Source organism: Periplaneta americana, chromosome 6 (genome assembly GCF_040183065.1).
Source record: "Periplaneta americana isolate PAMFEO1 chromosome 6, P.americana_PAMFEO1_priV1, whole genome shotgun sequence".
Lineage (NCBI taxonomy): Eukaryota > Metazoa > Arthropoda > Insecta > Blattodea > Blattidae > Periplaneta > Periplaneta americana.
This window is the reverse complement of record NC_091122.1, coordinates 51,985,798-52,002,803: the sequence shown is the minus strand read 5'-3', so window position 1 is coordinate 52,002,803 and position 17,006 is coordinate 51,985,798. Positions and strand designations below refer to the sequence as shown.

Here is a 17,006-nt window from a genome sequence, read left to right as displayed (position 1 = left end):
GTATCTGATGGTTTTCTTTTCCAGAAATGTATTTTATCTTACACTGTAGTAGCCTAATGCATTAAATGAACAGTCATCATCTCTTCATATCACATTATATTGCTTGTAATACCCTTATCTACAATCACACTGTTTTCAAATATAGGTACGTAAAACTTCTAATGTAGTAATCTCATGATTTAATATAATATACACACTATGAAGTATATAATGCAAACCTGTCCAATGTGGCACCTGCGATATCTTTTTATGGTACCCTTCACAATGAAATTTCAAATTGCCGATTTTAAATTTTAATTCATATTTTAAAACAAAATATTTTTCAGCATTTGAATAAAAGTTTAAGTTTAGATGATTATTAGAGGAGAAAAATTCGCTCTGGCACCAGGGATCGAACCTGGGTCCTTGGTTCTACGTACCAAGTGCTCTAACCACTGAGCTACGCCGAAGTTCAATCCACAGCACCGGAACGAATCCCTCTTCTCTAGCATTTTCCCTTTTTGACCTGACTGCAAGTTCGAATATATGTTGACATATATTAAGTCAACTGCCATTATACAAGGAGCGCACTCAACTAAGTGACTTGGTGGTCGGGATTCCACAGTAATATGCACTGTTGGACGAAGAATCTACGTAAAAATTAATTTCTGGGCCTACAGAATTAATCTTGTATATAATACAATTCTTAACTACAAAATATGATGGTACAGTTCATGTGAAATAAGCCTGTTCAGAATTTTGTTGGGAATAAAACATCGATTGTAGTTACGTTAGTTTCAAATTAAGCCCTCGTTAGGCTATAATAATACAATAATGACGAATGCTTCGTGAAGGTTTATATAATAAGTTCTGCACTCACCACGAACAGCTTCATAATACTCTCAACTATGTAAAGAATCGAGATGAGGGCTGCAAAGATCTCTTCTGTAAAGCGAGTGAACAGTTTAACCAGCACACTGCCTTCGAAGCATACCACAATCAGACCAATAATACCCAACCAGACGCCAATATACACTCTCACTGTGAGGAAATCAAATCCATTTGTCAAGCAGAACTGCAACAAGAGCATGACAAAACTTTAAAATATGTACGAAGTATATAACACTGCATGATATGAATACTAACAACAAAAGTAATAATAATAATAATAATAATAATAATAATAATAATAATAATAATAATAATAATACGTTAACAGGTGTGGATCCCATCAACATTTTCAGTTTTTTAATTACCATATAGGTTATGTTCTAGCTAAGTGAGGATTTGATTTCATAATTTCCTATTTTTCAGCATCCCATCTACCTAATATAATTATTCTCCATTGTTTTTAACTTTTTTTTTTTTTTTAACTTTTATTGTTGAATCTGATCACACATAATTTTATAATTCAAAACCAGATACATACAATTGAATGTATGAGAGTGATCACTAATTAAATTCTTTTAAGAACAGTTCAATATTATGACAAAATTAAAATACAGTAAGATAATAAATGATACAGCGTTGATATTGAAATTTCTTAATTTAACTTATTCAATATCGTAGTCTTCAGTATTAAAATTTCCCATGTCGCAAAGTTTGTTCCACCACCTCTCAAACTATCGGCACTTTTTCTAATTCTATAGAATCTTCATTGTCAGGGAATACAAAAATGTATCACCCTCTCCCACTTTCTTTCGGAGAAAGCCCATTTCATTCAAGTCCTCTCCTATTTTTCTATTCACTCTGTCAATTAATTATCTTATTCTCTTCTTAATGGGGAACCTTACAATAGTAAAATAATTATCCCATAGCTTAACTGATCAATCAGTGTTGTGTAAGGGATCCTGTGTTCTTTCGAAATCTTTTTAATGCTTCATTTTCCTAATTTGACATCTTTCACCGCATTGCAAAAGTACACACGGTTGTAATTGTCCTTTCTGGTGGGTTCTAGCGTCTTTGAATTTAACTACAGTGTAACGAAAATTACATTAGCACTACAAAAATATTGTTCTTAGTTATTTCTAACGTGATCAACACATTTTTGTTACAAAAATCTAATTGAAAAGACTGGAGACAACTGATTAAACATTTTAGTCTGGCCTTTAAGTAAATGAAACCAATCAAAACAATAAATGCTTATTTTTAAAGCACTGTTGGGTTTTGAAGATAAATAACGTTTATGTATGCGTTACATGACGGACTGCGAGCAGTCAGACATAAACCTTTAACAAGTGATAATATCTTGTAGACTCATTCTATTAACATGGGGTTTTTTCAACATAAAGTGTAATGTTTTTAGACGATTTCATACACTGCAACTACCCACATATCTTTTCAGGGAAAAAAGTTATCGCTGATTGATTTTCTACTTCAAAAACATATTTTCCCACACTACAATAGTATGAAACAAACCTCAATTAAGAAGACTTACATCTGTTATACTGCGGTGACTCAAACATCTTAGATATCTGCAAACAATACTCTTCAACATGCTTTTTTCCTTTTTAGAATCTGACTACTACTTTTTGAGTTATTATTACGTATAAAAAAAATGCGAAAATATTCTACTTCATTGGAAGTCTATGTAAGTACTGCCTTCTTTCGTTATTGGTTGATAATTAGGGAGGAGGTGAGTAGTATATTGTGTCACTCTTTAAGATTGACGCATGCACAGACCAACAGAGTTTTGTCAGTTGTTCCCCTATAGAAACCTAAAGTGTGTAGTATATTAGATATTAGAGCTAAATTATCATTGTCCTGTACGCCACTTGACCAGGTGTGGCCATGGTGTGGTGAATTTTTTTTTTTAAGTAGGTTATTTTACGACGCTGTATAAACATCTCAAGTTATTTAGCGTCTGAATGATATGAAGGTGATAATGACGGTGAAATGAGTCCGGGGTCCAGCATCGAAAGTTACCCAGCATTTGCTCATATTGGGTTGAGGGAAAACCCCGGAAAAAACCTCAACCAGGTAACTTGCCCCGACCGGGAATCGAACCCAGGCCACCTGGTTTCGCAGCCAGACGTGCTAGCTGTTACTCCACAGGTGTGGACTTGGTGTGGTGAAAAATGATTGAATGGACAAATGGATAAATAAATAAACAGTTGAATAAATAAGCACTTCCAGTGTGACAGTGTAGTATTTAAATTAATGAATCAATTTAATTCACATGCTACATTAGTGGAAATTTTCATAAAAGATAAAACAGATGTATTATTACATTAAATTGTTACAATTTTCACTTACGCTATATAAACTCTCATCAAACAGTAATAATGGCCCAGTTGCTCCTATGATGATTAGGGGTTGACCAGACAGTAACGCAAACAGAATGCCTGCTGCTGATGTTGATATCAGAGTCTCAGATATGCCAATCAGATTGTCAGTCTTGTCTCCTGTTTATAATAATAAAAAAATGTACATTTTAATGCCAAGGAACAAGAACAGTGACAAATGTAACATCATTTTTTATTTATTTATATAATTTAAAGTTTTATATTTACGTGTGAACAGCCATATTTTCCCAGAAATAAATGCATCTCTTTTTTACACCAGCTTTAGGATGTATCCTTTGATGCTATAAGCATGCAATGCCATTTCAAGATGCAAAAATGTAAACGATATAGTCTAGAAGAGTTGACTACCTGGCATGTAATATATACTGGTACCGGTACCTATTTATAAATGTGATTCATTAAGCCCTGGAAGATATCAATAAACTGTTTGATATCATAATTCCAGGACAGACAATACTATTAGAAAGGACTTAGAATACCAATACTTCATTTATGTCGCATTATTAAAGATCCTGATTATGATTTTGTTACCAACATACTAAAACAATAACTTCAGCCATCTAAATTAAATTCTATATAAACTGTATAAATTCTGATTGCATTTTAAGGTTAAAAATTATTTACTTAAGTTGGAATAACATATTGGTAAAATAATTCGATGTGTTCTTATACTTTACATTCAGTTCAAATTTTAAACAAAATTCTTGAAATGAAGTAGCAATATTTCCAACTTAGAATGCCTACTGGTAATTCTAATTGAACTTTATGCTTACCCATCAAACCACCAAATGTGATAGCCCCAGAGAGAGCTGCAAAGTACATAAATATGGCTGCTGCTATGCATTGTAAGTTGAATCCGTCAGTAAAATCAGATTTGTATTGTGGAAATCTTCGTTTCACATCGTTTATTAATCCACCAAATGGTTTCCGAGTTCTTTTCAATGGATCATGAAATGGAGGTTTTTCACCATCTTCTTCCCCAAGAAGTAACAGAGCTAAAACAATAAAGAACACGATTAAATTACGACTAAGTACCATATCTAAATTACAGTACTGCAAAACCAATATTAACTGATGAATATATATTTTTAACCGTAGGATGCATGACAGTTGGAATCCACAATAATGCGTAACGGTGATCCCTAAGACTCCTTGTATAATAAAATTAATGCAGCAAATATGAATTTTCTTCTCTTGGGACAATGAGAAACTTAAAATAGTCAACGAATTTATTAAATAATAATGTCTAACCCAAAATGAAACAATAAATGTATTAAACAATTAATATCATATCATGAAAATATCTTGTCACTACACTAATTTAAGTTCTTTAGAAAATTGAAGGAAGTGTCCTAAATCTTTTCTTATGTTTCAACAAAATAAAATTAGATCTTAATACACTATATAAATCTTAGATATCACATTTTCATTTGAAATAATTTTTCTTGTGAACACAAAACTAATCACAAATTCTACAAAGTATGAGTTTTTTCTCTCATTTACAAAACACCATTCACAGACTATTACTCTATGTTCACTACATATATTTCTATTGCATTTGCAACATTCTTGGCATGTTTTTCTAGCTATTATGTGGACACTTATAACATCTCTTCTTGGCCAGCTTCGCATCATGAACTATCCCTGCATTAGGATGAATAATAGCAATCGCAAAACCACGAAGTAAAAAAAAAAAACTATAAAAAAGACAACAAAATGGTTCTGCCACTGATTAAACTTTTTATTTATTTATTATTATTTATTATTGGGTTATTTTACGACGCTGTATCAACATCTAGGTTATTTAGCGTCTGAATGATATGAAGGTGATAATGCCGGTGAAATGAGTCCGGGGTCCAGCACCGAAAGTTACCCAGCATTTGCTCGTATTGGGTTGAGGGAAAACCCCAGAAAAAACCTCAACCAGGTAACTTGCCCCGACCGGGATTCGAACCCAGGCCACCTGGTTTCGCAGCCAGACGTGCTGACCGTTACTCCACAGGTGTGGACTTCAACTTTTTATGTAAGTGTTAAGTAGAATAATAAAATTAAAAAAAATGTTCTATAGGCCTGTTAATAAAAAGAATGGGAGATAAACACCTGCGAGTTTTAACACAGTTGTTGCAATTATTTACAGAAATACTGAAACAAATACAGGTAAATGACGGTTCATTTTATAAAGGAAAATAAACGGAAGATTTCATAGAACCCTGTTATACATTAAAGTGGTACAGACATAAACTAGCCTATCTTACATCGAATGAATGAAATTAGTAAATCTTACTTGACTGCCGTTGATACAAACCCAAAAGACATCCGAGAGCATACTAAAAATTGCAAACAGACTGATATCATTTAACACGTAATTTAAACTGATTGAATAGTTGTTGTTTTCTAATGCCAGGCATTTGACCTCTTGCACTCTAATATTTTTCAAAGATATTGTCATGGTCAACCACTCAAGCACAGATTTTGAGGTGTTCCGAATCCATTTCTTGGTTTGAGTTGCACTATGGGCAATTAAATGGCAAGTTGTAGCCGATTTAAGTGAACACCATATTTTAACGTTTTAGTAGCTACTTCATTCACACACAACCCCCAGAATTTCTAGGGGACCACACCTCCTGTTGGTCGACGGGTCCACTGGACCTAGTTGGGAGATCTTGTTGATCACCAGCTTTTCCTTCTAAAGCCACTGGAGGACGATTTTAGTGCCATAGCAAGTCAGCACTAGGAACAGGAAAGTAAAAGGGAAAGTGAAATGAACCCCTAGGCCGCGAATGCTCTAATACCGTCAGGATCGAAGAAAGTAAGAGTTCAGTCAGAGGACTGGATAGGAAAGGGTAATGAGGGAATTAGGTATTGAATAGAGGAAAATTATACTAAATTCAGTCATTAACTCATCAAGCTGACCAGTGCTAATTGATGAATAGCCCCTCCCTTTAGTTCAGCTTGTAAAATTATGCTTACTAACAGCTGCACCACGGGAAGGTAGGGATGGGACATTGGGTATTTGTCCAGGTTGGTTCCTTAAAGCCTTCAATGGGAAGGATTAATGGCTCTCCCCCCATATTTGACAAATACCCTTTTGCAGCCATTGATTGAAAAGTACTAAGGGCTCTGGGGGCCTCCGTTATGCATCCTAAGGTTAAGATATCTCGTAAAACTACTCCTGTGGCATGCTTAATGTAATAGTTATTGTTTCAAAGTACCATAGGCTACTGTATATTACCGATATTTTATTTACCTTCCAAAAATATCATAAAATTTTTGACTCTACAGTACACTAATGAAAATATTGGGTTTACCATATTCCACAAAATAATCATACGGTAATTAGAAGTATGACAACATAATTATGCTTGAAAACTATTATATTCTTCACCTAACATAATTAGGAACATTAAATCCAGATGTATGAGATGGGCAGGGCATGTAGCAAGTATATATTAGTTGGAAGACCTGAGGGAAGTTCCAAGATTACAGTGAATCATACCTTTCTGCGCCTCATCTGCTTCCATCAGGCGTGTGTTCTTTCGTCTTCGGATCATTTCACTCTTTGCCTTGAGTTCGCCAAAGGGAAGCAGTGCTTTCCTCTCCCAGTCACCAGGGGGTAAGACAATACTGTCATCCAAGAACTCGTTGATAGCTGATAATAGCTCCTTCCTTTCATCAGCTTTGTAAGCTATTTTGTGAAATTGCTGCACAAAAGAAAACAGTGTCATTGCGTGTTATTTCAGGGTCAATATGTTAGATAAATTAATAATAATAATAATAATAATAATAATAATAATAATAATAATAATTTGATATAATTGTTAGGCACATCCTAGAATCTCTTGTAACATCTTGTACATCAGAAACAGACGAAGCTCTTCTTTTGGCTCTGCAAGAAAAAGAAGCGGGTTCCTGGCTACATGCTCTACCTTCCCCAAATATTAGAATGCTTATGGATAACAAATTTTTTAAGACTGCAGTCGCTCTACGTCTTGGATGCAAAACCTGCCAACCACATAAATGTATATGTGGGGAAGTTGTCGACACTTACAATCATCACGCTCTGAGTTGTGTTAGAGTAAGGGACGTTTGTTTTGACTTTTAACAATTAAAGACATAATCAAGAGAGCATTAACATCTTCTGGTATCCCTGCTATTTTAGAACCGACTAGGATTAGTAGCACGGATGCAAAGCGCCCTGATGGAAAAAACCTTGGTCTCATGGAGCAGAGGAAAATTGCTAATGTGGGATACCTTCACTCCATCTCACTTGCCGTCAACTTCCAAAATCACAAGCTCTGCAGGAGAATCTGCCATATGCAGTAAACGTCATAAATACGTACATTTAATAATTTAATAGACAATTACATCTTGATAATCAACAGTTGGTTCCCAATTTACCACGCAAATCGTCTGTAGCTGCATTTAGATTAGCAACAGGCCATGACTGTTTGGCAAAGCACCTGCATAGAATTGAAATATACCAGTCCCCTTAACTGCCCACTGTGCAACTCAAATCAAGAAATGGATTCAGAACACCTCAAAATCTGTGCTTCAGTGATTGACCATGACAATATCTTCGAAAAATATTGGAGTGCAAGAGGTCAAATGACTTTATTGTCAAACGCCTGGCATTAGAGAACAACAACAACAACATCTTCATCGTCTTTGCTGTCGAAACAATGGGCTCCTGGTGTAAAGAAGCAAAAGACCTTGTGTCCGAAATTGGTAGAAGTTTGGTGACTGTTACTGGAGACCCTCGCTTCACCAATTATCTATGGCAACGGATAGGAATAGTCATCCAACGTGGAAATGCAGCCAGCATTCTGGGAACCTTTCCAGACTCCAATTCTCTAGATGAAATTTTCTTTATTTGAATATCTGATGTGCCTTTATTTTTTATTATTACTATTATTTTTATCCAGAATTATACATTCATTATAATGTTTAAATTGATGATAATAATAATAATAATAATAATAATAATAATAATAATAGTAGTAGTAGTAGTAGCAGCAATAGTAGTAATAGTAATATGTGGTGGTGGTGGTGGTGGTATACTAATAATGATAATGATAATAATAATAATAATAATAATAATAATAATAATAATAATAATATTATTATGATGATGATGATGATGATGATGATGACGACGACGACGATGACGATGATGAGGACAATGGCGACGATATATTCACAGTAACAGGGATTGAAATCTTTCTCAATACTTTTCAACTGAATGTAATATAAATAAACTGGTAGAATTTTAAATGTAATTTACAAAGCATTAAAGAATGAGGAAATACAGAGCACCAAATGTTGTGGCAATATGTTCACATATTGTTCACCACTAGTCACTCTGTTGTGTGGCAGACGGCATACCGACACTTGATATGGATAAAACCTAAGCATTTTGAATTGTTGTAAAACAGATTAGTGCAACATAATTCCTGCATTAACCAAATTGAAGATTTTACTTCAGACTTGTTGTTCACATATCCTAAATATTTTCTGTGAGGCTGTCTTTCCATATTATCTTTTTATTGTTTAAAACAGAGCCCGTTTCACGTTGCTTCTTAAATGAGTCAAGAACGTAAGAATATTGCTTAGAGATGGTTCGGTAGCTTCCAAAAAATGTAGGCGAAATTTGCACTAACATTCCTTATATGACTTTTCTGCTAAGAGATCTTCAAAATGAATATTCGTTGCTCAGTTGTGTAACTAACCATGGTCACTCTTACGACAACACCTCTTGTGAGAACACCAATGAAACTGACCACTGTTTGGTAATTATGCTTCTTTGCTTATCAATTCCCGACAGTGAGCGAGCTAGCAAGGACATTACTAGGATCAAGTCTTGTTTGCCACAATCTGTATATTACAGAAAACAAAAGCTAGACAAGTACAAATAATTAATTAATGTAAAACAGTATATCTAAACAAATTCTTAATTATAAAGGAAGGAACGAAATATGAGACGACTGCAATTTGAATTGCTATACATTTCAGAGTCAAATTCAAGAAGAAGAAGAAGAAGAAGAAGAAGAAGAAGAAGAAGAAGAAGAAGATAAAAGTAATAATAAAATAATAAAATAATAATAATAATAATAATAATAATAATAATAAAAGTAATAATAAAATAATAGCAATAATAAAAATAATAAAATAATAATAATAATAAAATAATAATAATAAAAATAAAAATAATAATAATATAATAATAATAAAAGTAATAATAAAATAATAACAATAATAAAAATAATAATAATAATAATAATAATAATAATAATAATAATATAAGAATAATAATAATAATAATAATAATAATAATAATAATAATAATAATAATAATAATAATATTAATAAAAGTAATAATAAAATAACAATAATAAAAATAATAAAATAATAAAAATAATAATAATAATAATAATAATAATAATAATAATAAAAGTAATAATAAAATAATAATAAAAATAATAAAATAATAATAATGATAATAAAATAATAATATAATAATAATAATAGATGAAGAAGAAGATGAAGAAGAAGAAGAAGAAGAAGAAGAAAAAGAAGAAGAAGAAGAAAATGATGGCGATAGAGATGATGTGATGAATTTATTGACTAAGAAAAAATAATACCGTATTTTTTACTTACTGCATTTGACATAAGAGTAGAAATGGATCTACCAATTTCGTGGTAGTCCAAGTCTGCATTAGTTGGCCCCAAAAGAATGAACAGAAACCTTACTGGTATGGTAACCTAGAAACAAATATTACAGATTATAAGTGCTTCTCAGTTAAGGATCTCTATCATACTTAGGATCGTTGTCTTTTTCCTCGAAAAGCTGTACTGGAATTAATTTTTAGGCAATGACTAGGACACTACGATCATTGGTATTACTTATTTTTAGGCTCCATATTCCAGCTACCTATAAACTGGAATGAAGCTGCCTGATTCAAAGTATATGTGACGTCACAGCGCAGATACAGGTACGTTCGTATACAAAATAGTTACGCATCCTCTGTCCTCTTCCTCTAGAAAGTGAAAATTGGGACGCAGTCATAGTGGGTAATCTTATCGATCACTGCCCTTACTAGTCGTATTAGAGCTATTTGAATAACTACACCTTTGTGGCTGACTGAAGGTTCATTGCAGAGCGTGTAATATTGTGGGGCATAGTTGAGGATATTTGAACTAATATTTTTACTGTCAATATAGACAACATTACATATAAATTGTGTAAAATAAACGTAAAAGTGACAAAGAACAGTGTACTGAAAGACACTGAAATACCAAAAGGCACAGAAAGTGTGTTGAACGTAATAAAAAAGAACCAGTACCATAAAAATCTCAAAATTATGAAGATACTAACTTGATGTTTAGCATGGATTTGTGTAGCCTACCATGATGTTCAATGCCAACATCCCAATTAATAAATTAAATAATCTCCATTTTAGGGAATTTCTAGAAAAGTACATAGAAAATTAAAGGGTTTTCAGTGATGAGTGAGACGCAATATTCTAATGAAACACGAAAAAATATCACATAATATGAATATCTTTTCTACATCATGGATCAATAACGTCATGTGCTATTGAAAGAATTTCTTGCAATATAAAATCATTTCAAGTGACATCCGCATATGTTCAGTTCTGTAACTTACGAATGCACGTTATTATTCACTGCAAAGATCACGACGAAAATGAACATCACGGCTCAAGCATGTGTTTACTAGTATAGCTTCAGAATGTCCAGAGTTAAATGTACCTCATGAACACACAGCCACGATGTGTTTGTTTATATCCTTATCCATTGCATCATCTATGTTTGGCATACTATATACTCAATGTGTCTTTAACTACAGTCTTTAGGTAGCTGGAATACAAGGCCTACTTATTTTAAATCGCAGAAACCAGTTTTCGCACCTTTGTTTTTGTTCTTATAAAACGGCAAACAAATCAGTAGTGTGAATACATGTGGAAGTGTTCAATGGCAGAAACTCACTTCTGTAATGGAAGGCATAAGAATACCCTCGGCAAGACGAATGAATGCAATGGTTGGCTGCTCCAGGAAATCGACAGCACCCACAAGGACCGTAGTGGCCTCTGCACCTACAGGGATTCTCTTCAGGATGCTCTCCTTTGCAGCCTTCTTCAGGTCTTCAGTGGAAGACGTGTACGTTAGTTCCTCCTTCATGTCCACCTGAGAAATCACACACTAATCACTGAAAAATTACATGGAGCATTATACTGCGTGTTCAGTTCAAAGTGTGTCATGGCTCGCTGTATGCCGTCATGTGGCTAGCAGATGAGCCTAGAGAATTCAATCTTCCTACACCTCCGCAGAGGCGTATTACCTATGTGCCAGAGAAGTTGCCTGACAAGTACGGCGTTCATTCTGAAAAGTACTTACTGATACATAGGGGAGAGTCGGGTAGTATCGGACATCGGGTAGTATCGGACAGTGCGTTTTTTTCATCTACCACCATATGGTAGTACCTGAATGACATAGTTACGTTTCTCTATGCGACATTACTGAAACGTAACCATGTCAATCAGGTACTATCATCGTGTGGTAGATGAAAGAAACTCACTGTCCGATATTACCCGATGTCCGATACTACCCGACTCTCCCCTATGGTAATGCTGTAGTGGCAGGAATGTGAACTGTTTGGAAACACGTACTGAGGTGAGTTTTTTCTTACTGTCGGGATATGGGGAGAGGGTTAAGACGATTACTTACGTATTTGTTGACATTAACTTCGACTGTCAACATGGACACGGAGCATTTGATTTGTGTTACGGAATGTTGCCGTACGCAACCGATGATAACAAATACCCTGCTACGACTTGCCCGCGCAAAACACAGTTCGAAAGAGGTTATGGTAGCACACAGACCGTACAGACCGCCATCTCTTGCTACGACGTTCAAGTTATACCATACACGTTCTCAAGTTCAGATCGAACGCCTTGATTAATAGGCAACTTCTCTGACATAAAAACTGAAACTCGCTTCAAATCACTGACTCACAACAGTGACGTCACGACACACTTTGAAATGAACACCCAGTTTTTATAAACAGGTAGGCTATGCACAGTGGCGTAGGTGAGGGAAAGCTCACCAGGCTGAAGCTTCCATCCTATTTTTCAAGAAATGTTTAAAAATTATGTTAGATTTAAAAGGAATTTCAATGGAATTCATAAAAAAAGATACTTACTGCATGACTATCTTGTTTGTTTTCAAAATCGCCATGATTGGAATGGTTGTTTACTGGTGGTGGCGATTTTAAGGAGGAAACAGTGTCCATACTTGCAATCGATGGTACTATCTTGGGTTTTCCTTTGTCTTCTGCCAAATTCTGCAGCAAAAATAAAACTATATTTACTATAAGATATAAAGTACATTCGGAATTTCATATACAAGAACTACAGCTATGTTTGTCTTTACGAATTAAATTCCATTATACAGAATATCTGTGTAAACTGTGTTAAACAAAAAAGAGATATACTGAAACAATTTAATTAATATCTTAAAATCGTTTTTTCTTGTAATTGCACACATAATGTAAAGTATTATAATACTCTCGCTTTTCGTATGCATGCTACAGGCCACAACCTATCCAAAGTTTTTACGCCACCAAAGATTCTTGTATATTGTATTCACATTTTTCAGCAATATAAATAAAAAATGGAATTAAATAACAGGCATTAGTTTCTTAATCTCATGGCACTTACATGAAAGCGTTCATTCTGGACATTACCCATTGAATATTGCGTATACATTTCAGAGGTTTGAAATGTCAGATTTATACAAAGCCTCTTTCACATTTTGATTTTCATGATATAAAAATAATAATATACAATCCTGAAGAAAGCAAGAAGAAAGGAGATTTACGACAGTGCATTTCTTACCGTTGTCCATGTAGTTCCCACATGCTGGCTCCTGACAAGTGATAGCATAAGAATCAAGACTAATTCCGTGCACTCGCATGAAGAAAAAAAAAACTCCCACTTTACACAAGGAACAAAAATTAATCTGTCTTAGCACATTACAGTAGGTGGTCGAAATGTTCATCAGAAAACAGTACTATAGTAGAACCCTGATTAACCGTCACTCTATTAATCGATTGGCAGTTTATCCGACTGTCTTTCTCTCGCTCTTTTCTTTCTTTCCTGCGGAAAAAAATGTAGTACTATACCTTATATTATTACTTATTTTGTCTACAATGTATTATTACAAGCTTTTAGGCTTACATAGTAGGCTGCTACTACCGGCAATAAGAACAGTTACTTGAAGGTGTTTTCCCCAACTTGTGAAATAATTACTGCCTTCAAAGAAATGGTCTCAAGAACTTCCGCACAATTTTTAGCAAACCCGTGCAGCATTCAGGCCTTGTCCTCTGTTAGAGTGCCCGTACTTTATATTTTCAACGAAAAACATCTTCCACGGGTGTCAAAAGTGTTTTGCTGAGTATCAAAATAAAACTGCAAATAATTGAGAGATTTGGAAAAGAGAAACCGAAGGTCATTTCGCATCAGAATATGCGATTGGCGTTAAAACTGAGCGCGATTTAATGAAAAACAAGGATAAAGTGTATAAAGTACCTATTCCTATCCTTCAGTGAACAACCATTACAAGGAATTTCCTTGGCACTTATAAACCCATCATTGACAACCAGATTTAAATTAGTGAACTTCTGGACCACTATCTAGCATGTTAAACACAACATTACGGAGGAAATTACAAAACTGTAATATGCACTTAATTTATGAATAGTACATTATGCAACGAGCCTATAATGGTAGTAATTAAGACACGAGTATGTTTATGAAACGAGCGCAAGCAAGTTTCATAATTTTCATACGAGCGTCTTAATTATCATTATAGTCAAGTTTCATACGACTTTTTATGCTCGACCATATTTCTAACTTGAAATGATTCATATGTATTCATGTTATTCTTATCTGACTGAGGAGCGGAACTGACCTTGTGCAACACCTCGTAAATTGTGAGATGTGCGCAGACGCGAAAGTATTGATTTTTTCCGAGAAACAAATGTCGACATTGACCTTGATATTGATTTATTGTGCAATTGGTGAAATGAATTTGCGGGAATGTGCTTTGTGAAAGGCTGGAAGATGACGGTGAATTGATGTTAATTTGTGTGTTATTGTTTTCGACTGAGTTTAATATTGTATTTGAGATTTAAATTTTATTTTGGATCGATTCTTCAACATAACCTTCTGCGACAGTATTGGATTTCCAGCCTCCGTGACGTTTCAATGAATAGAATAGAATAGAATAATCGATACTTGAGCTTTCATATTGCTACAATGGTATTTTCTGATTGGTGGAACACCTGAACTTTAATGAATAGGTGTACTTTAATGAGGTCCATTAAAGGGCTGCTACCAGGTGTATAATTACTACATTTCGGCATGGTCGAGCATAAAATATTTTATGGTACCAGTACGGATAATCCGATTTTTTCGATTAACCGTCCAGTTCACCCCCTTCATTACTTCGGATAATAGAGGTTCTACTGCATTGAGAATTTAAAACACCATTGTCGACTGATTGAAGAAACGAATTATTGCAATAAATGATTATGGCAGTGGGATCTCTAGAGCTTTAACTGTCATTTCGAATTTATTCACTAGTTTATAAACCCGGGAAAGTGCTAGAACTCGCACTTCAGGAAATTATTTACGGAACTCACTGTTAACTCTTCCTGCAGATTCGTACGTAATGAACTTGCAATAAACGAAAATAACCTGTTTAGTAGTTAGACGAAAAGTTACTAATCACAACAAGAAAACACGCATGTGTTACGAAAAACGAATATAGACTTATGAAATACGGGGACTACTTGCTGGCCGATGACAGATCCCGCTAAGTTATCAAAATAACAAATACAGGCTCGCAATAAACTATCAGTCGCCTATTATCTCATGAGTCATCCAGCAGAAGAGGCGGACTCAGAACTCGACAATCACATCCACTAGAATTTGAGTCACTAGAGCACAAACCGGTATAGCACGAAATTCAATTAATGCATTGTGTAATGTTTTTTTAAAGTGCGTAATTACTGCCTTAAGAGAGCAGTTTGGCTTCAGGAAGGGAAAAGGTACGAAAGATGCAATTGGACTGCTACAAACAAACAACGAAAGATACTTAGAGAGGAATAAAGAAGTGTATTTAGTATTTGTGGATTTAGAAAAGGTTTTTGACAGATTGGATTGGAATAAACTGATGGGGATCCTGAAGAAAATAGGTGTGGATTGGAAAAAGAGAAGGCTGCTCAGTAATCTTTATATGAAACAACGAATTAAAGTCAGGGTAGGAGAAATTTCAGAAAGAAGTGAAAAAGAGAAGTATGTCAAGGATGCCCTTTATCCCTACCCTGTTCAACATCTACTTGGAGGACTTAGTCAAGAACTGTTTTTAGAACATGGGATGAGTGATAGTAGGAGGAAGAAGAATAAAATGCATAAGATTTGCTGATGATTTGTTAGCAGAAGAGGAGATGATACTAAGGGATATGCTACTAGAACTAAATCACAGCTGTGAACAGTATGTGGTGAAAATAAATGCAAATAAGACGAAGACCATAGGAAGATAAATAAAGAAGGTAAACTTGTGAATTCTGAATGAGGTAGTAGAGCAAGTGGACAGCTTCAAATACTTGGGGTGTTCTATAAGCAGTAACATAAGCTGCTGTCAAGAAGTCAAAAGGAAGATAGGAGTGGTAAAGAAAGCTTTTAATAGAAAAAGAAGCATCTTCTGCGGATCTCTGGAAAAAGAACTAAGAGATCAGTGAAATGCTTTGTGTGGAGTGTGTTATTGCATGAAGCAGAAACATGGACATTACGACGAAGTGAATACAAGCGAATAAAAGCATTTGAAATGTGGATATGGAGAAGAATGGAACATAAGTTGAGTGGACAGATAGAATAAGAAATGAAGCTGTGTTGAAAAGAGTAGGTGAAGAAATAATGATGCTGAAACTGATCAGGAAGAGGAAAAGGAATTGGTTGGGTCACTGGCTGAGAAGAAACTGCATACACTGGAAGGAATAGTGAACGGGAGAAGAGTTTGGAGCAAAAGAAATCAGATAATAGACGACATTAAGATATATGGATCCTATGTGGAGACAAAGAAGAAGGCAGCAAGTAGGAAAGATTGGAGAAAGCTTGATTTGATTACCCCCCTTTGATTTGATTACCTGGTTGGGTTTTTCCGAGGTTTCCCCAACCAAAAGACAAATGCCGGGTAATATTTTGGCGAATCCTCGGATCTCACCTCATCTCTCTACATCTCGCCAAAATATTGTAAAAAAATTGCACAAAATTGTAAAAATTGTAGAAAATTTCTAAATTGTAAAACTGTAAAAATTTGTAAAAATTGTAATTGTAATATTGTAAAATTTTGACTTATTCCACATCTTAAAGCTTCATTGCTCATGTAAGATCTATGGAATAAAATAAATGAATGAATGAATGAATGAATGAATTTGCAGTGAAAGACCTGTTCTTGGACAGAACACTATGAATGAATGAACCTACAATTTAGTGCTGTTTTCCAATGAACATTAAATTCCGATAACCTGCTGCAATTTAGTAAGTCAGATTATTATTTTCTTTTAATTTCATTTATTAATAATAGCTACTTTTCTGTTCCATGCGTCCGCATTGTATAGTTGGATCTCTTCTTTGGTGCAAG

General features: G+C 34.5%; 1 protein-coding gene across 9 annotated transcripts in view; it reads right to left on the bottom strand.

Moving 5' to 3' along the window:
- Positions 1 to 17,006, bottom strand: part of LOC138701333 (band 3 anion transport protein-like) — a 734,049-nt gene that overhangs the window by 22,780 nt on the left and 694,263 nt on the right. For all 9 annotated transcript variants that reach the window (XM_069828100.1, XM_069828106.1, XM_069828105.1 and 6 more), the window contains 7 exons: positions 12,502 to 12,642; positions 11,289 to 11,486; positions 9,939 to 10,043; positions 6,781 to 6,985; positions 4,058 to 4,279; positions 3,235 to 3,383; positions 860 to 1,054 (listed from right to left, as the gene is read on the bottom strand). In XM_069828100.1, the coding sequence (XP_069684201.1) occupies positions 860 to 1,054; positions 3,235 to 3,383; positions 4,058 to 4,279; positions 6,781 to 6,985; positions 9,939 to 10,043; positions 11,289 to 11,486; positions 12,502 to 12,642 (1,215 nt within the window). The remainder of the gene's footprint in view (positions 1 to 859; positions 1,055 to 3,234; positions 3,384 to 4,057; positions 4,280 to 6,780; positions 6,986 to 9,938; positions 10,044 to 11,288; positions 11,487 to 12,501; positions 12,643 to 17,006) is intronic.